The sequence below is a fragment of the Talpa occidentalis genome, unplaced genomic scaffold, assembly GCF_014898055.3.
Source record: "Talpa occidentalis isolate TD23 unplaced genomic scaffold, MPIMG_talOcc4v2.1 talOcc4.2, whole genome shotgun sequence".
NCBI lineage: Eukaryota > Metazoa > Chordata > Mammalia > Eulipotyphla > Talpidae > Talpa > Talpa occidentalis.
The window spans coordinates 64413967-64435507 of NW_023602073.1; the positions used below are offsets into that span (position 1 = coordinate 64413967).

Genomic DNA, 21541 nt, shown 5'->3' on the forward strand with positions numbered 1-21541 from the left:
TCTGGGTTCCTAGCAGCAGATTTTACTCAGCCAATTGCCTCTTTTGCTGCTTTAGACAGGGATGTTACTTTTTTGATAAGCTTTTCCTGCTCTTTCTTCCTCTTGTCTCACCCATCACCTCTTCTGTCCACCAAAGTTCCATTCAAATGGATTGTAACCACCCAGATCATTCAGCAGCCAAACCAAGTCATCCACCAACGGGAAGTTCCCACATGGGGGGTACTTACCCCTTCCAGACCCTTTGTGAGGAAAGCAAGATTTCCTCCATGTGACAGGAATCAATTTTCTACTTGTTAGGCCTTGTGATGGGTAAGATGGGAAGTTTGGGGGAACTGGAGAGGAGATGGCAGCTTTAACTGAGAAAAAACACTCAGTAGAAACTATCCCTTCTGCCTTCTTCGGGCGTGTCCTCCTTCTGGGCATCTCTTCAGGATTTCATTCCTCCGTCCAACTGCCGTTCACAACTGCCCTTTCCAACTGCTCCAGAACTCTTGGCCCTGGCATTCCATGATGTAAATTATTCCACGCATGGCTCGAAATGGGTGCGAAGCAGTGTTGCCAGGTGTCGGATCACTAGTGTAAGTTTACCGGATCTCGGGGGAGGGAGGAGGAAGGGGGAGAGCTGCTCTTGGAATTTGTACAGCTGTTGTTTGAGCCCGAGCACGCGCGCTGCACTGGCTAGGCTTGATGCTGTTCATGGCTGGGCAGAGGGGGGGCTCTGGGCTCAGTTCTGGGGTGAACTTTGGCTTGAAATTTTCTGCTTTGAAGATTCTAGTGTTGGGATATAGATTGTTTGAAGCTGAACACTTGGCAGTGCTGCTGCCGAGGGAGGAACCTGGGACCTGTAGGGCAGAGCCTGTAGCTGTACTTCCTGGGACTATGGCAGTCCTTCTGCTTCAAAAAGTAGGCAGAACCATCTTTTCTGTTTTCCTAAAGATAACCAAAAGGTGGCAGGAAATCCAGATTGCTCACCATGTTTGGAAACATCCTATCACAAATTTGAAAGACTGTTGTACCCAAGGGATTTTTTTTTTTCCTAAAACAAAAATATTATTTCTCCTCTTATTCATTCTGCATTTTGAGGAAGTTACTATTCACAGTGTTACAGTCCCTTTGGAGAAACTACACATGAGGGGTCGCTGCCAACTATCTCTCATTTGTCTAGATTTCTTTTTTGACTTGTAAGTTAAGGATTTATATTCAATAGAAATCATTTCAGTTGAATGCTTGATCACTTGAATGACTGCAAAAATTTTAAATCACTTTAGTATCATGCCATAATAGACCATTTGCTGGAAAACGTGCATAGATTTCACAGTTCTTTAGCTACAAAAGTATAAGGTATATTTTTATGTTATATTGACGCCACTAGCTTTATTCTGTTTGGCTGAAACAGTGCTTTCTTATTGCTTTTCTTTACAGTTGTCATGGATGATGATGATGACTCGTGTCTCCTTGATCTTATTGGGTAAGCTGCTCATTCCCAAATCAGAATAAATCAAATGTGTGAGGTTGGCTGTGATAAATCAGCCTAATTAAAACTGGGTGGGTTTTTAATTTTTATTTATTTAAGATTTATTTATTTATACAAGAACCGGGGTACAGGCCAGATGTGAGGGAGGGTGAGAGGATTCACCAGAGGCAGAGTGGGGAACAGAACAGGCAGACTGACTGAAATACACTGCTGAGGGGAGCAGCAGGCTAGACAGGAGAGGTCTGCTGTGCCATGTGGGTATCTCCGCAGCTGGTGGGGATTGAACAGGCACTGCAGAGGCTACGGACAGCCTCACAGCGCTGCGCTCAACCGCCTGCACCACCAGGGAGACCCTGGGTGGGTTTTTAAAATAAGAAAAAATCACCACAGACATGTAGGGAGACAAATGGAGAGACATGGATTAACATAGGGATCATAATTCGGTAAACCTTTTTTAAATTTATCTTCTAAAAATTCCAGGAGAGGGGGCCTCCCTGGTGGCAGAGAGGTTAAAATCTCAGCACTATTAAGCTGTCGAGCTATGGCTAGCCACTGCCGCAGGAGTTTGAGCTATGGCATGAGTTCGATCCCTGGCCAGGGCGCTAACCCACATGGTACAGCAGACCTCTCCTGTCTCACCCGCTGCTTCCCTCAGTAGTGTATTTCAGTAGATCTGCCTGTTCTACCCCCAACTCTGTCTCTGGTGAATCCTCTCACCCCCCACACCTCTGGCTTAGACCCCAGTCCTTGTATGCATAAATAAATAAACCTTTGAACAAATAAAAATAAATCTTTTTTAAAAATTAAAAAATAAATAAAAAGTAAAAAATAATAATAAAAAATGAAATTCCCAGGGGACAGAAATGAGTGGTAACAAGGAAATAGAACAACACAAAAATACTTAATTAAAATAAAAGATTACTAATAAAATTATCTTAAAATAGAGAATTTCACTCATACTGGTATGTCATTTTTTTTTTACCCTAGTAAAAATGAATCCTAAATACAGGTAATATACTTATTTGTTGTTTTCCCCTTTCTGTTGTTTTCTAGAGACCCACAAGCACTGAACTATTTTCTACATGGACCTAGTAATAAATCTGTAAGTAACACTTAGAGCATCACAGACATAATTCTTTTCCTTCTTAACAGTCAAAGAAATCAATTTATTGCATTTGTCCCTTTGCAGAGCAACGATGACTTGACTAATGCAGGATATTCTGCAGCCAATTCAAATTCAATTTTCGCCAACTCTAGTGTGAGTATCAGAAACTGATTTCAAAGATCAAGTGTTTCTGTCTCGTTGATGCTTTGTGAATTGAGACTTAATTGTCTTTACATCATGAGAACCTTTACCTTATATTTTGTAATTGACACATAGGGTATCAATTGAATTATGTTGATATTTTCTATTTTTAACTTAGTCAATTAAAACAAACGATATGAGATATACTTTACCATTTCCCTAAGCTTTCAATTTTCTTTCTAAAATGACTCAGAAATATTATAACCTGGGAAATTCCTATTAGACTATTTTGAAGCTTGTTACATAAGCTTTAAATAATTTATTCTTATTTGTATATAGTCACTTTCTAGCCAGTTTCATCTGAACAAGCAAAAGGGTAAGAATTATTGAAACTTAGTGAACATTTAGTATGTTCTTGGTACTAAGGGTTTAACATCTTTTATTCTCACTCATTAATCTTCACAATAATTTCATGAAGTAGATTCTATTATTGTCAATATTATATAGATGAGGAAGTGACAGCCCAGAGAGGTTAGTATTTGCAGAGCTAGCATTCTAACCCCAGCCATCAGGTTCTCCTACCCATATTCTTAAGCTGGAGGAGCATCTAGATGAAATAAATGACTTGGGGGACAGGGGAGTCCTGCCTATCCAGTTACTATGATTTAGCCTCTGTTACTTTAGTCTTTTCAGCTGCCTTGTTCTACCACAGGTAGTCTAGAGTCAGGTTGCCAAAGTGTTGAATCCTCACCCTGCCACTTACTAACTTCACAACTTGGGATATATCACTAAATCTCTGTAAGGTTCAATTTCCTTACTAATAAAACCAGGATAATAATAGAGCTACCTATAGGGTGGCTAAAATTAATTGACTGTCCATGGAAAATCACTTGGTACAATGCTCAGTAAGTGTAACTTATTATCATCATCAGAGCCTTTATTTTCATCTGTAAAATGAAATCATATCTAAAAAGGCCTTGAGGAGGCAGAACTATTTCAGTTGTCTGGATGTGTGTAAGATATGTCAAATAATATCATGTAAGACTCCTCTACATAGTAGAGGTAGCTTTAAAATCACGATATTAATTTGGCGTAAGTCCTTATAAATCAGGGGTATTTTTGAAGTGCATTCAGAATGAGTAATAGCTTCATGTGATGTCATTAAACCCATAAAGTAGACATTTCCACCTATCCTTCCATATTAGTGACTTCTATTTACCAACTCTCCCCCTTCCACAGGAGTGTTAATTCTGTCTTTTTAGAATGCTTCATTCAATATGTATTTATTGGAATCTTGTATTGCATTATGTCAAGTATAGCAGAAATATTTTAAAATATTTTGAAAATTTTTAAATATAAAATTTAAATTTAAAAATTTTTTAAACTGAAAAATATGAGTGGTTAACCCTATGGTCTATTAATTTTTGTTTGTAAAAACATTAAACACTATCATCACTCAGGAGATATCCATTTTGTCTTTATATTTCTCTGCAAAAAAAAATCTTTACTTCCTTTCAAATGATTCTTCAAGTCTTAAGATAGTATCCACTTGACTGAGACATTAGTCCTATTTCAGCTATTGATTGGGTGTCAGTGAACTAGTCTAGACTTTTCTGTCTACTTCTTCCCATCATTAGCCCCTGATACCTTATTAATCTAGGCTGAGAGTCACTACAGTTTTTAATGTTTTATTTATCTTTTAAAAAACTTTTTAACTGTATTAAAATACATACAACATGAAATCTTCCACTCTGACCATTTTAAGCGTACTGCTATTGAGTAGTATTAAGTTCACATTGTCTTCACTTTATTTTAAATAACTGTTGATTCCTTATCTTTTCTTTTATAACTTTGATGTCCCATGAAAAACTGCTGAGCAGTGGGATATATCTTACCAATGCCTGTGTTCCTCTCTGTTGATATGTCTCTAGTTGGAATGCCTATTGCTTAAAGATTCCTTACGCATAGACACTAGCACCTTAAGAATGTTTGATAAATATTGACCAGTCTTCGAACAGGACACTGAAGTGGCTTTTAAAGCATCTAATAAGCTGATAACTTCTAAGAAATCAAATGAGCATTCACATCTTATGTGAGAAGCTTGCTTTTATCTGGACTGGTTTTGCCTTGGGGAGTAGAGGTTAAACTAGGGGTGTTTTGAAAAACCTTGAAAGACCAGACTGAATCTGGGTTCACGCTGACCCTCTAGGAGAGCAATAGTCAGAACTACCAAAGCTTACATAGACTCCAGGGGTACAAACTAGATGTGACCATACCCTGGATACATATGTGCAGTGGACTGAGTCCCACTCAAGTCTTGAACTGGAAGCAACCCTAAAAAATAAAGTCCGTATTAGTATCTTAAAAAATGAAGCTAAACTTTGGATCATCATCATTGTATTTATGTCACTGATCTGTTTCCTATAAAATAATTTACAAAGCAATGAATGCAAATGCTTACGAAAGTATTACTAAACATCATCCCTAAGGAAATTAAGTATCAGAATAAGGTCAATAGTGGGCCGAGTTGAGTCTGAGAAGCAGACTATTATGCTTTATTCATACTCAAAAGTGAGATTAGCTTTTCTTTTTTTTTTTTAAGACTCTCTTCCGTAGGTTTACTCTGGTGTGTAACATACTGCTTATTTTTTTAGAATGCTGATCCTAAGTCATCCCTCAAAGTGGTAAGCAACCAACTTGGAGAAGGGCCAAGTGATGGACTGCCACTTTCAAGTAGCCTTCAGTTTCTTGAAGATGAACTTGAGTCTTCTCCTCTCCCTGATCTCAGTGAGGACCAACCTTTTGACATTCTTCAGAAATCCTTGCAGGAGGCCAATATCACTGAACAGACTTTGGCAGAAGAGGCATATTTGGATGCCAGTATAGGTTCAAGCCAACAGTTTGCACAAGCTCAGCTTCATCCTTCTTCATCAGCATCCTTTACTCAGGCTTCTAATGTTTCTAATTACTCAGGTCAGACGCTTCAACCTATAGGGGTGACTCACGTGCCTGTTGGAACATCGTTTGCGAGCAATACAGTGGGTGTACAACATGGCTTCATGCAACATGTGGGGATCAGTGTTCCCAGCCAGCATTTGTCTAACAGCAGTCAGATTAGTGGTTCTAGTCAAATACAACTAATCGGATCATTTGGTAATCAACCGTCCATGATGACTATTAATAACCTCGATGGATCTCAAATAATATTAAAGGGCAGCGGGCAGCAAACCCCATCAAATGTGAGTGGGGGACTTCTGGTTCATAGACAGACTCCTAATGGCAACTCGTTGTTTGGGAACTCCAGCTCCAGCCCAGTAGCACAGCCTGTTACCGTTCCATTTAACAGCACAAATTTTCAAACATCTTTACCTGTGCATAACATCATCATACAAAGGGGTCTTGCACCAAATTCAAATAAAGTCCCGATTAACATCCAGCCAAAGCCTATCCAGATGGGTCAGCAGAATACATATAATGTGAACAATCTGGGAATACAGCAGCACCATGTTCAACAAGGGATCTCTTTTGCCTCTGCAAGCTCACCCCAGGGCTCGGTAGTTGGTCCACACATGTCTGTGAACATTGTCAACCAACAGAACACAAGAAAGCCAGTCACCTCACAGGCGGTGAGCAATGCTGGGGGTAGTATCGTAATTCATTCTCCCATGGGCCAGCCCCACACACCCCAAAGTCAATTCCTCATACCTACAAGCCTTTCGGTCAGTTCTAACTCGGTACACCACGTCCAGACCATAAATGGGCAACTTCTTCAGACTCAACCCTCTCAGCTCATTTCTGGCCAGGTGGCCTCAGAGCATGTCATGTTGAACAGAAACTCTTCCAGCATGCTCAGGACCAACCAACCATATTCTGGACAGATGCTTAACAACCAGAATACTGCCGTCCAGTTAGTGTCTGGGCAGACATTCACTGCCTCTGGAAGCCCAGTGATAGTCAATCATGCCTCTCCTCAGATTGTTAGTGGACAGATGCCCATGCAGCAGGCATCACCAACTGTATTACACCTGTCACCTGGGCAGAGTGGTGTCTCCCAAGGAAGACCTGGCTTCACCTCCATGCCCCCGGTGACAAACATGTCAGGACCTAGTCGGTTCCCTGTTGTCAGCTCATCCAGCACTGCCCATCCTAGCCTTGGGTCTGCGGTTCAGTCTGGTGCATCAGGATCAAACTTTACGGGAGATCAGCTGACCCAGCCAAACAGGACTCCAGTACCAGTCAGTGTGTCTCATCGTCTTCCAGTTTCTTCTTCCAAATCTACCAGCACCTTCAGTAACACCCCCGGAGCAGGAACCCAGCAACAATTCTTCTGTCAGGTAATATTCCCTTTATCAAATGAAAGCTTAGATAATTACAAATGGAAAAGTGGAATGTGGATTTAGTAGGAAATAGTTTAAATCCAAGGCTCCAAATGTATTAACTTTAAGATTCCCTGCTTATAATTGATTATCCTTTTTCTTCTTGATTAAGATTTTTTTTCTCCAGCCTAGTACTGTATTAAGAAGAGACTCCAGAGTCAAACTCATGGATTTGTATCAAAGCATTGTGACATGGAGCAAATTAGACTTCTCTCTCTAGACTTAATTTCCTGCCTTGGTGAAATGGAGATAATGATACTACTGCCCCATGACTAAGTGAGAGCACTAAATAAGATAACCTATATAAAGCACTTAGTATTTTCCCTGACAGATGGCTCTTCCCTCAGTAAGAGCCAATATTAGTCCATATTAATGGATATATTACTTTTCTTTTTAAAAGATTTATTTATTTATGCATAAAAGAGCTGGGGTAGAGGCCAGAGATGCAGGGGGGTGCGGTGAGAGGCTTCACCAGAGACAGAGTGGGGAACAGAGCAGGCAGACTGATGAAATACACTGCTGAGGGGAGCAGCGGGCGAGTCAGGAGAGGTCTGCTGTGCCATGTGGGTTGCTCCCAGGCCAGCTGGGGATCGAACTTGTGCTGCAGAGGCTGTAGATTGCTTCATAGTGTGGTGCTTAACCCCTTGCACCACCAGGGAGGCCCATATTAATGTCTATATTACTTAATGAAATGTATTATGGGCATTTAAAATGAAAACTTATTTTAGATCATTTCCGTAGCTCATATAGCAAGCCCCTAGCTCACCACACTGTTGGCTGGGTAGCGAAGTCATGAAAACTTTTATGTGCCAACCAGAAAGACTCAGGGACTGGATGTGATGTGACTCAAAGTTGGTGAAGGGCCTGCTCCAGGGGAATGTCAGTAGACGGAAGGGTCTGGGGCACTGCCATCTGACCACGTGCCTGAGTCTGCTCTTACCTTGCTGTTGTGCCAGGAAATTTCTTTGGGTAATTGGCAAAACCTCATAAGGACTCTGTATCCAAAAAGTGGCTCATACAGTCATCAGCTTTGTTCCCTCATCTTTAGATCCTTGGACTCCTCTAGCTTTTGGTTCCCATTCATCCTGAGCATACTCCATAGTTCCATTTCCTCCAGGCCCTCTTTTTCCCATCTAGGAGGAGCTGTTCCATACCCTACTTACAGTACTTTGGTCTACCATCCTTAATCCTTCATTTCCACTGCTTTTCTCCTACACCTTGGAAGTATTCAAAAGCTTCTATGTGTCTTTTTAAAATTTATTTATGCATACAAGAACAGGGGTGTAGGCCAGAGGTGTGGGGTGGGGTGGTGGTGAGAGGATTCACAAGAGACAGAGTGAGGACCAGAACAGGCAGATCCACTGAAAAACACTGCTGAGGGGAGCAGTGAGCAAGTCAGGAGAGGTCTACTGCACCATGTGGGTAGCTCCCTGGCAGGGATTGAACCCATGCCTCAGTGGCTGTCAATAGCTTGATAGTGCTGAGAGTTAACCCCTTCTCTGTGTCTAATATTAATATTTCAAAAACTGTTTACCTTTGACCTGCTAATTCCCATAAGAATTCTAAGGAAGAGGCCTCCCCATGGCGAAAGGGGTTAAGATGCACCTATAAAGCTATCCACAGCCACTGCAGCATGAGTTCAATCCCCAGCCAGAGAGCTACCCACATGGTGTGGCAGACCTCTCCTGCCTCGCCCACTGCTCCCCTCAGCAGTGTATTTCAGTCAGTCTGCCTGTTCTGCTCCCCACTTTGTCTCTGGTGAATCCTCTTATGCCCCCACACTTCTGGACTGTACCCCTGTTCTTGTATGCATAAATAAATCTTTTTTAAAAAGAGTTCTAAGGAGGCAAAGATTATTTATGATCAAATCGTTTAGTGTATTACTTTTGGTATCAAAGGTATGTGTGTATGTGTCCATGTACTTTGAAATACCAGATTCATAAAAAAGTTAAAGTTGTAGGACTGATGTAAAGAATTCTTATAGTCTCCAAAGGTTAATGTTTTGCCACATTTGTCTTATCCTTCTCCTCATTCCCACAATAGACACACAACACACACACACATTTTTTTGAGAGTGAATTGCAAGCATGATGCCTCTTCCCCCCTAAATATTTTAGACTCTTCAAAGCGAATATCCCCCCTATAACCTTAGTACAGTTATCAGAGTCAAGAAATCATCATATTATAATACTAGCATCTAATTTACAGACTCTTCATATTTAGTCAATTTTCCCAATAATCTCTCTTAGAACAAAAAAAGGGAAAAAATTGTTTTGTGTTTATGGCCCAGGATTCAATCACTGTCTCATTTTACTGTCATATTGTTACATATGGAACAACTTCCCTATCTTTGTCTTTTGTGACCTTGATATTTTTTTAAGAAAATAGATTGATTATTTTATAGATTCCTTCCATTTGGATTTCTCTGATGTTTCCTCATGATTAGGTTCAGGGCAGGTTTGCCACAGAAATGTGTCCTTGGTGCTCACAAGGTAGATTTCTCCCATTACTTGCAATGTTAACTGAACAATTGGTTAGGACGGTCACTGATGCATTGTTAAATAAGTTTCTTCTAGGACGTACACTGAGGCTGTGTAGTTTCTCAGTAAATGTGTGTATCAATAGTTTCAGCTTCTAGGGATAGTTTTTCCACTGAATCATTTATTACTAAATCAGCTGTCACTGTGACAGTCACCAAGTAGAGATTTTCTCATTCTATCATTGGTTCTACATTTATTGTTGGGATTTAACTCTAAGGAAGAGCTTTTCCTTCTCCCCTTTACTTACATGTTTGTTTATATCAGTCTGGATTCATAAATTCTTACCTAGTTCAGCGAGTTATGAATTCTTACCATTATTTATTTTGATGTCCAAATTAATATGACAGCCAGTAGGTGTCCCTCCAAATGGTCTCCTGGTCCATCTGACATGTTTCCATTATGCTTTGAGGAACTCTGATTTCTGGAAAAATAAGATACTCCTTGTTCATATTTTACTTTCCCTGCCCCTACCCTGGAATCAACCATTTCTTTAAGGAGCCGACTTCTTCCAGTGACGAGCAGTAATTGGGAAGCAAAATCCAAGCACTACATATTCATTCTTAGTAGGGTGGTCTCAGCTGGGACATACATAATTATATCCAATATCTATAACTATTAACCTATCTACCAATCTATATTATATAGTTCATATTACTCCTTACAGGACCAATGGGTTCATTACTCAAGACCCACTCTTTCCCATGTTTGTAACTCCCTGTTCTATCAGTGAGAAAGGCAACTCTGCAATATGTTTACTTATTTGCTCAGTCCTAGAATATACAGAAAATAACTTGAGAATTATTACTAACCCATCCCTCTTGAAAAACCTACTAATTGGACTTCAGAAAATCCACTAATTAGACTAATACGACTGAATACCTAAAGGTATATGATGCCATCTAAATTGTTTTCAAAAAGTAATTAAACATTTGGGGAAAGGCTTGCAAAATGATTTTAAGTGTACTTTTAAGTGTGAACTATTTAAAATGTGCGTTTAAATATAAAATATTTAATAAACATTTTTAATTTTAGACAAATTAAAAGGAGAGATAATACGGCAAATTAAAAACAGAAAATGCTTCTGTTTACACAACAGCTGGAACTTGATTAGAAGGAGATGCTGCTATTCCATTAGCAGCAGTTCTCTGAATGTAGAATTACATGTTATTCTTACTTTGTTCTGTTTTTTTTTTTTTTATTTTTAAGATTTATTTATTTGTACATACAAGAACTGGAGTACAGGCCAGAGGTGCAGGGGGTCAGAGAATTCACCAGAGACAGAGTGGGGAGCAGAACAGGCAGACTGACTGAAATACACTGCTGAGGGGAGCAGTGGGCAAGACAGGAGAGGTCTGCTGCACCATGTGGGTAGCTCCCTGGTCCTTCAGGGATCGAACTTGTGCTGCAGTGGCTGCAGATAGCTTCACAGTGCTGTGCTTAACCCTTTGCGCCAGCAGAGAAGCTCTTCTTCTGGTTTTAAAAACTTACCCCTTGTAAAGGAGGTGAGATATCAGGCCACATTTATCAAACTGTATTTATGCTTTTTTAAAAAATAATTTTAAATAATTGGTTAAAATTTTTTAAAGTTCCAAAATAGATTGAAAATTACACTTAACATTAGACTTAAAATTAGACAGTTCCCAAGTTTCCCTCCCAGAGGCCTCCACTGTTTCTAAGCTCTTTATATTCTCCCAGAGTTACAACCTGCATATAGGAGCACAGATATCACACACATGTACACACACACATCATCTCCCTTCAACACACACTAGTCGTTTTTACTTAATTATATAACATGAGGATCACTAGTTTCAGTATGTATTGACATGCTTTATGTTTGTTATTATAATTACTTTTACATAATCAGTCGTAGCACAGTTGTTTCCCCTTTAGGGAGAGCTATAAATGAATAATGCTTCAATGGAGGGAAAAAAGCTCTCTCTAATTCCCAAAAGTTTCAATTATCCAAAGGTGGCAAGAAGTCTTAGCAGGAAGCGCCACAGTAATTTTTTGTGACTTTTAATGCAAAAAAAAGTATTGGAAACTAGGTCAGTTGCATTATATTTGGTGCATTCCTGCTATAGATTTTCTGGAACAATGAAAGCATAAGGAGGACACAGGCTCGGATGCAGCTTGATTTGAAAAAGTAGGGTTGAGATGTCATCTAACATTTAAACCCCCAAGACATCCAGAAGCATTTATAGTGACTTTTACTTTATAATTTCTGTGTAAAATTTCTGTATAAGTTACTTTAATAATGTTGTAATGAACAAAGTTACCATTCTCAGGAGGCTTGGGTGTTTGTCTGTTTGAAAAAGTTGAATTCACCAAGTTTTGATACTATGAATGATTAAAATAAGTTTTTCCATCTAAATTTTTTTATTGTTAGTGTAGATGATATGTTTATTTCATTCAAAATTCAAAAAAGATACAAAAAGGTCTAAAAAAATTATCAGTGGACACATTATGGTGATCATTTCATCATGAATTTAAATGTTGAATCACTAAACTGTATGTCAGTTATATTAAAAAAAAAAAAAAGATGCAAAAAGGTGTGAGTACTGCAGTGAAAAATTTCCCTCCCTCTTGTACCCAGCTGCCCACTAGCCTGCAGGCTACCAATGTGATGAGCTTGTTGCAGAGTGATCTTAAGTCCTCACCCACCTTCGTAGTATGAAAACTTTCAAGCCCACAGAAAAGTTGGAAGAGTACAGCAGACCCATCCATATAGATTCACCAGTTGTTAATGTTTTGCAACAGTGTTCTGTGTGTCTCTTTAGACACACACACTTTCACAAACATACTCTTTTTTCTATGAAAATAAGTTGTGGGTCTCAGACGCAGCCACTGCAGCTTGAGTTCGATCCCTGGTTAGGGAGCTAACCAAATGGCGCAGCAGACCTCTCCTGTCTTGCCTGCTGCTCCCCTCAGCAGTGTATTTCAGTCAGTCTGCCTGTTCTGCTCCCCATTCTGTCCGTGGTGAATCGTCTCACCCCCAACACCGCTGGCCCACACCCCACCTCTTGTATGCATAAGTAAATAAAATAAATCTTTTTTAAAAAGTAAGTTTTAGGGGCCTCCCTGGTGGCGCAAGGGGTTAGGTAACGCACTATGAAGCAATCCGCAGCCTCTGCAGTACAAGTTCGATCCCCGGCCGGCCAGGGAGAAACCCACATGGCGAGGCAGACCTCTCCTGTCTCTACCGCTGCTCCCCTCAGCAGTGTATTTCAGTCAGTCTGCCTGTTCTGTTCCCCACTCTGTTTCTGGTGAATCCTCTCACCCCACCCCACCCCCACACCTCTGGCCTGTGCCCCAGCTCTTTGTATGCATAGATGAATGAACCTTAAAAAAAAAAATAAATAAGTTGTAAACGTACCATAAACCCCCACCCCTAACCCCTAAACACTTCTTCAGGCATCTCCTAACAAGGACCTTCTTTAACACAATATCACTACCACGCCCCAGAAATTTAACATTAAAACTTAAATAAAATTGTATCAGATTTCTTCCAGTAGACCCAGTCACTTTTTTGTAACGTCTCACTGTGGAAGCCAGAGAGCACCGATTGTATTTATTAGCACATCTCTTTAGTCTACAGCAGCCCAGGTCAGTCATCTTGTAGAGTGGCATTTGGCCTAGAGTGGTCTGATTGTTTCCCCATGAATAGATTCAGGCTAAATGGTTTTGGCAAGGCACATAATGTGTGTTTTGTCCCACTATCGGTGAATCTAAGTGTGATTGCTTGGTTGAGGTGGACTCAGCCAGGTTTCCGCTCAAAGTTCTCAAAGGGGCCTTGTTCCCTTAGTAAAGAAGAAATGATCTCTGGGGTGGTGCTTGGGGACCACGTGACTATTCTGTTTCCCAGCCTCCCAGCTGAGAGAGTTGAGACTCCATTGATGGAGCCTCTGCTGAATATTACATGGTGTTTATGAAATGCTGATTTTCTGATTGTATTAGTCTTTCTACAGTGATTGGCTGGGGTTTTTCCATAAGGAAAAGCTTTAGCTTCATCTCTTGTCCTTTTTTTTTTTTTTTTCCTTTTTTTGAGTAACACGCTAAACTCAGTTTTGTTTTGGGTTTGTTTTTTATTTTGTTTTGATTTTTAGCATTTTTTTAAAACCTTTTCATTATGGGGAATTTTAACATAAAAAAAAGTAGAAAAATAGTATTGAGCCCCCATGCTCAGTCAGCTTCTATATTTGGCACGTTTATCAACTCGAGGCTTCTCTTCTGTCATCAAAACCCCGCTCACTCACCCCCTGCCTAATATTGTTTTGAAACCAAACCAGACATGTAAGTTCATACAGAGTATTTTATTGTATGTCTCCAAAAGATTGTGTATTCCTTTTGTATTCAGTGTGTTTCCGATGATTGTTTTCATTGTTCTATTTGATACTTACATTGTCCTGCATTGGGCCGGCCAGCTTCCCTACTGTTCACATATCCCTCTCTTCTCTGAGCCTTTCCTCGAACAGGGTATTCTTGGCATGTCTTGTCATCACATTGTCTCAGACACAGAGCCAACCACCTCTCCAAGGAACCCAGTGAACTTAAATCCCTTAATGCAGAGAGTAATTTGCAGGATTTGAACTTTCTTTCGAAAGGATTGATATTCCAAAGCTAGTGATGAAAGGAGTCTGTTTATGAATTTAACCTTTCAAACAAAGGTAAACAAGTTATTTTAAGTCTAAATCTCCTTAGATCACTGAAAGATTTAGTGGATTTTAAATTCCTTGGGAGCTGTACTTGCGCTCTCCACGCTGCCCTCCTTCATTCCTCTCCCCCATCTGGCGTGGCCTGTCTCCCTCACCATGGAACCACTGTATTTTCAGACACCCAGACTTCAAAATCTGGATGTTCTTGTTTTTTCCCCTCCTCCTATACCTTTCATAAGTTACCAAACCCTGCAAATTCTTCTTTGACTGTCTCACATCCACTCTTCCCAATATAATGAAAATAATGGTCATATTATTACGAACAGGCAGTGTCAGGGGCTTTGTGTATTATTTTTAGGCCTTACCCTGGGGCTTCAAGTAGCATTACTGTCCCATTTCACTGTCAAGGAGATGGAGGTTGAGAGCAAATTGCTTGTAAAGGCAGCCTTTACCTGCTAGTTAACTAGACCATACTGCTTCCAGTTGCGTTCCTGTCTGCTCCCAGACCCCTAGCTAGACTTTAAGAAGGACTGCAATATAAGGGGGGAGACAAGAATTGGGTTAGAAGCAGGAGCAGTTGTAGGGCCTGCTCTGCCAGTCGCTGGTTTTGTGATCTAAGCTTATATCTTAAATTCCCTAAGCCCTCGCTTTCTCTTCTGTAAGTGAGCTATGCAATAAAATTCCCTGGGGAGCTTTTTAAACCTGTGAATGCCTAGAACTCATTCTCATGCATTCTGATGTAAACAGTCTGGAGAAAGGGGTCTAGGCATCAGTGTTTTTCAAAAGCTCCCCAAGTGATTCTAAAGTGCAAGCAGAGTGGAGAGCCACTGGACTAGATGAATTCCAAGTCCCTTCCCCTCCTTAACATAGTAATTAGACAACTGTAACAATTGTCTGGGTGATTATTATGCCTTTGGCCTCTTCCTAAAGCAGATTTACAGTACGTTAATCTTTCTAAAATGGATCTGAACCTATCATCTGGGAGCTTCCCATTGCCAGCAGAGAAAGTACAAACCCCTGTCTGGCCATTAAGGTTCTCCAGCTGAAAGCTTCCACCTTGCCAGGCCAACAGTACATCCTTAGACCAGACTGCTTATGAGCCTTGAGTCTTAATTCGTTGAATGTCTTTTTCTGTCAGGTCTAAATGCTTCCCCTCCTTCAAGGCCCCTGGAAAAATGAAACCATTTTTGGTCCTTCTGTTGATCTCTTCTCTGTGATCTCTGTACTGCCCACAAGGTACATAATCACTTACTATGCCAAATGTTTCCTTCATTGATTGATTCATTCATTCAACATTTCAATACCTTCCACAGCCTGCCCCAAGCCAATTCCCAGGGAAACCACCATCTATTCCAGGGCAGGTGCAGACAAATAAGCCAACAGCCACAGGGCAGTGTTTGATGCATCCTGGTAGAAGTAGCCCAGTGAGCCACGCTCGGGCAAGCCCTCTGACCAATGTGGGATGACTGGGGAAGGTCTCCTTGCCACAGTAGTTTCTAAATGAGACCTGCTGAGCAAGAAGGAAGAATTATCCAGGCAGAGAATGAAGAGTGTTCAGGTTGTGGAAACAGCAAATGCTAACCACGAGACTGTGGTTCTGCAAGGACTGGAAAACAAATTTGTCCTTGCTGTGGACAATTCAGGTGGGAAAGGTAAGCAATCATGCAGATCTTTGTGTGTCACATTAATGGGCCAGTGGCACAATCCACTCACGAAATAGTGAGGACCTACACAAGCCTCACGGCAGTAGATACAATGAGGCATGAATGAACTTACAACAATTAGATGAGCAGATGACTTTCTGCTGATTGACTAGAGTGAAGAAAAAGGATGACCTCTCAGCGGTTCCTAACAGTAACCCCCCACCCCAGGTTCACTGAGATAGAGGACATGAGAAGAAATTGGGGTTTGAAAGGAAGCTGTTGGTTTATAATGTAGGACATGTTTGTCAAGTCTGAGGCACCTGAGTATAACCAAATTGTATGATACATATATTGAGAGAGAGAGAGAGAAGGAAAGAGAGAGAGAGAGAAACATAGGACTGGGATATGGGCTATGTATGGTGCGATTGATCAGCATATAAATTGTATTTGAGGAAGTGGGAGTGAATAAAATAGATCAGAGAAAGCAAGAGAAGAAAAGGCAGCCAGAAGGAAACCCCAAATCACCTCAATATTTAGGTTAAGCATAGAAAGAAGAGTCCACAAGTGAGACTCAGAATGTTCCAGAGAGGAGAAAACCAGTAGGATCCAAACATTTTGGAAGCCAAGAGGATGTTGCAGGCAGAAGGGAAGCAGTCCATAGAGGTAGTGACACTGGGAAGTCAGTGCAAATAAGAACTGGAATGTTCTCACAGGTTTGGCAACAAGGAGGCAGTTGTTGACCTTGGTGAGACTTGTTTCCATGGAATGAGAGGGGCAGAAGCCAGATTGCAAAAGAATGAAGAGAGAGCGTAAGGAGTGTAATGAGTACAGACCACTGTCAGAAAAATGAAGATCACTGATAGCACGGTAGCTGCAAGGATATGTGGGGCCAAGGGACATTTCCCCCAGTTTTATTAAGAAATAATTGACATGCACCCCCGTATAAATTTAAGGTGTACAGTGTGACAGTTCGGTTCACATCTATTGTGAGATGATTACTATAGTAGGTTCAGCTAATATCCATCTTCTCATAGATGCAATAAGAAGAAAAGAAAATGGGGGAAATTTCTACTTGTGATGAGAATTCTTGGGTTTTACTCTTAGCAACTTTCCAATATATCACACATCAGTGTTAGCTATACTCATCATGTTATACACCGCATCTCGGGATTATTTTTAAGATATGGGAGAGGATTGAGCTTTTTTTGTTTGTTTCTTTTTAAGCTAATAGGAAGGGGATGGACACAAATTGCAGAGCATTGGTGGAATTCTTTGTAGAAAAAAGGAAAGATGCTTCTTCTACTGTAGCAGAGATAGTGGGGGGAAGGTTGAATGAGGGTGCAGGTAAGGTATAGTTCTGGTAGTAGAAAATTGAATGAATTGTCACCTAACAGGGCTTGAAGATAATGAAATAGCATTCAGTGGAAAATGAGCAAAGGAGCTGGTGGGGGCGGGGAGAATGTCACATGAGTCCAGCCGAGGTTGGACACCATAATTACAAGGCACTGGTTGATTTATGCTTCAAAGGGCCTGGGCGGAGGCGGGGGTGGGGTGGGGTTCTGCATGGTAAGCTTTCAAAGGGAAAAGCTGTGGTAGCTCTCCTGCCTGCCTGTGTCTATGCAGGTGTCTTTTTTTTTTTTTTTTTTTAAGATTTATTTATTTATATAAGAACTGGAGTACAGGCCAGAGACACGGAAGGGTGAGAGGATTCACCAGAGAAAGAGCAGGGAACAGAACAGGCAGATGGAATGAAAGCACTGCTGAGGGGAGCAGCGGGCAAGACAGGAGAGAGGTCTGCCACGCCATGTGGGTTTCTCCCTAGCAGGCCGGGAATCGAATCTGCCCTGCAGAGGCTGTGGACAGCCTCACAGCACTGTGCTCAACATGCTGCACCACCAGGGAGGCCCTATGCAGGTGTCTTTTTTAACAAACCTTTCCCTTTCAGAGGCAGTTCTTCCCACTTGTGTTTGCACAAGTGTCCATTTCTTTCCTTTCCTTTTTTTAATAATGAACCTGCCCTTTTGGATATTAAAAAAGGAAAGGGAAGGGAAAGGTTGTGTTTCCATGGCCTTCTCTGTAATTACCACAGTGCTGTGTATGCAATTGGTACCCAAAAGTCTTACTCAAAGTACTTTGGGTTATAACTATCAGAAGTTTTTTTTTTTTTTTAAGATATTTTTTTTTTATTTAATTTATTTATACAAGCACTGGGTACAGTCAGAAGCGCGGGAGGGTGAGAGAATTCACCAGAGCCAGAGCGGGGAGCAGAGCAGGCAGAAGGACCGAAGTACACTGCTGAGGGGAGCAGCGGGCGGCAGGAGGGGTCTGCGCGCCATGTGGGACCCTCCTCCGGTGGCCGGGAAGCAGCCGGGGATCGAACCGGCGCTGCAGAGGCTGCGGGCAGCTTCGCAACCCAGCGCTCAACTGCTGCGCCACCAGGGAGGACCAGAAGCTTTTTTAAAAAAAAACATTAATTTATTCATGCATACAAGAGCAGTGGTGTAGGCCAGAGGTGAAGGGTAGTGGTGAAAGGATTCACCAGAGAGAGTGGGGAGCAGAACAGGCAGACTGACTGAAATACACTGCTGAGGGGAGCAGCGGGCGAGACAGAAGAGGTCTGCCGAACCATGTGGGTTCCTTCCTGGCTGGCCAGAGATCAAACTCATGCTGTAGTGGCTGGCGATAGCTTGATAGTGCTGTTTTTAACCCCTGCACCACCAGGGAGGCCCATATCAGAAGCTTTTAACAGAGACTTACAAATGCACTGGTTTCCAAAACTTAGCAGTGCATTCACATCTATACCATTTAAAAGCTGTAGATTCCTGAGACCCACTTTGGATTTCTGAATCACTCTTTGTGGATGGAACTCAGCAACTTCGTCTTTCAGGAGCTCCCTAGGTGATATGACTAGTCTGCAATCCTGCATTTGAGAACCGCTGCCCTTAGGTTCCATCCCCCCCCCACCACCACCACCACCATCATTCCAAATTCCCAGGAGACAGACTCTAGGTGGCCCACATGGGATTCTGTAAGCCATGGCCAGGGAACAGGCGGACAACATAAGAAAGTGGCCATGTAGGGCCTTGCTAGCTCTGACTAGGGTTTTGTTCCCATTAGGGGAAAAGGCCCTCTAATCAGTATGGCAATTGCAAAGGAGATGAGCAGAGCCCAGATGGTCTTCCTCATTTAGCAAATGCCTGTTGTTGGGTAAATATCATCTTGCTAATTTGTATTGCCTTCTTTCAAAGTGTACCACTGAGGGCAAAATTGATGCATAAAGAATTCTGATTTGTTGGGGGTGTTCTATAAAATCACACGGTATCAAGCTAATTCATCCAGTTTATTTTTTTAAGATTTATTTATTTATGCATACAAGATCTGGGGTACAGGCCAGAGGTGCAGGAGGATGAGAGGATTCACCAGAGACACAGTGGGGAGCAGAACAGGCAGGTCTACTGAAATACACTGCTGAGGGGAGCAGCGGGCAAGACAGCACAGGTCTGCTGTGCCTTGCTGGCCACCTCTCCTGCGGGGGATTAAACTCATGCTGCAGTGGCTGGTGACAGCTTGATAGTGCTGAGACTTTAACCCCTGCATCACCAAGGAGGTCCTGATTCATCAGGTTTAAAAAATTAAAATTGTACATTGATATCAGCAGAGTTCTTAGAGCCAAGTTCTCAATAAAATATCCTTAAATAATGTTGCTGTATTTCAAAGCAAGTTTTTTCCAAGAATTCAGTAAAAACAATACAGCGATACCTTTTGGTTCTGGAAAAGACTATCAGGTGGCGCGAAGGGTTCAGTCTCAGCATTATGAAGCTATCTGCAACTGCTGCAGCAGAATTCAATCCTGGGTCAGGGAGGTGACCCACATGGCGCAGCAGACTTCTCTTCTCTTGCCCGCTTCTCCTCTCAGCTGTGTATTTCCGTCAGTCTGCCTGTTCTGTTCCCCGCTCTGTCTCAGGAGAATCCTCTCACCTCTCCACATCTCTGGCTTACACCCCCGTTCTTGCATGCATAAATAAATAAATCTTTTTTTTAAAAAAAGATTGTCAAGTGGGGACAACCTAAGTTTGGGGAGAATTGGAGAAAGTTGATTGCTCTGGGGAGAGGGATTGAACTGGGAGAAGGCACAAGCCCCTTTGGCTTAGGCTGAAATTCTTTTTATTTAACCGCTGTTTACTATGTGCTCACTATGGTGCAGGCCTGGTGTTGGGTAAGGCAATGAACCGACAGACCAAAGTCCTGCCCTCGAGAGAGGAAGACTGGGAGCACCCAATGCACTGGAGACAGACAGGACCTTAGGGCAGCAAAGCTTTCCTGACGTACAGATGGGTGGACAGAGCTTCCGGTGCAGGGGCCAGAACTCATCCCCCGGCAGCATCTGATTCTTCTGCCATTCGGCCCTTCCCGCCCAACTTCCCACCTCGTAGTATAACAATTGGAGGGATTGTTCTAGTCCCAAAGAGAGGGAGACAGGGAGGGGCACAGGCAGTAGTTATAAGATGAAATGTGCTAATGCCAACCTCACCCCTATGCAGGCAGCCTGGAGGCTGTTGCCGTAAAAGGTGTTGCCCCTGGAGCATGTAGGAAGGGCCTGCCCTACAACTGGCAACATTGGTTCTAGAGATTCAGTACTTTCTTTATAAAATACCTTCGAATAATGGCAACTTTTTCAAGCTTTGACATTAAATTAGATTTTTCTGGTTTTTTTTTATACTCCTGTATTGTAAAATAAAACACGTTTAGGAAAAAAAAGGCGTAAAACATAAATATAAAGTTAACCATTATAAAGCAGTATCCACGAAATCCCCACTTGGCTCAAGAAATGGCATATTGCCAGAGCCCCCAGAAACCACCCACACCATGTGCCTTCCCACCCTCCACCCCCTTCCAGACTTTTCTATTGATTTCTTCCCTTGCTTTTTTTTTTTATGATTCTACTATTTATATATATACCAGTTTTGCTTTATTGGTCTATTTAATAGCCAGGGGTCATTCCAGGTCATTTCTGATAAAGAGAATGGGAAATCAACATGGGTAATGCCACTTTTATCCCCAAAAAAGGTATTTCTCATAACCAATAAGCATGGTGACCTTTTGTTCCATCGTGTGAACTAAGCTTATTGAAAGAAACTCCAGATATGTTGTGTACAGGCAATACTGTTCTAGGGACTTTAGTCCTTGGAACATAGTGTTCTGGATCATCTCTTCATCTGTAGATCTCATTATTTCAGGACCCAATCTATAGAGCCTTGTCCAAGGTCTTAAGCCACATTTCTCCAACTTTTATCTCTTCTATTTTTTCTTCCAAGGCAGGCCCCAGTATTTGTTCATCCTCTGGAATTAGAGGTGAGAAAGGCCTGTGCCCTCTGTTTGCCCTGGCCTCTCCACAGTGTCTTCTGAGTGAAGAGCCTCCCTATAGTGGGATGTGGAGTCACATTCTTGGGAGAATGCTGTGAAAATGGGAAGAAACCCCTCATGGCTTTCTTCCTAAGAATGTTTTGCCTGTCTGGCTAGACGGTCTGACCATCCTCGCTAATGGGAGCTTTGTGTTGACTACCTCCAGACTTTCTTGGGTGATGTCACATTCCTCTCCATTTTTAG

The 21541-nt window shown here is 41.7% G+C and overlaps 1 protein-coding gene across 6 annotated transcripts in view; it reads left to right on the top strand.

Moving 5' to 3' along the window:
* The window catches only part of BICRAL (BICRA like chromatin remodeling complex associated protein), a 78053-nt gene that overhangs the window by 42044 nt on the left and 14468 nt on the right, over positions 1-21541 (top strand). For 2 of the 6 annotated variants that reach the window (XM_054698810.1, XM_054698813.1), the window contains exons 2-5: positions 1423-1468; positions 2528-2576; positions 2664-2732; positions 5375-7054. In XM_054698810.1, the coding sequence (XP_054554785.1) occupies positions 1428-1468; positions 2528-2576; positions 2664-2732; positions 5375-7054 (1839 nt within the window). In that variant the 5' untranslated portion in view covers positions 1423-1427. Of the gene's footprint in view, positions 1-136; positions 579-724; positions 904-1422; positions 1469-2527; positions 2577-2663; positions 2733-5374; positions 7055-21541 lie in introns of those variants that run through there. The other 4 variants (XM_054698812.1, XM_037519724.2, XM_054698811.1 and 1 more) reach the window with 4 other exon arrangements.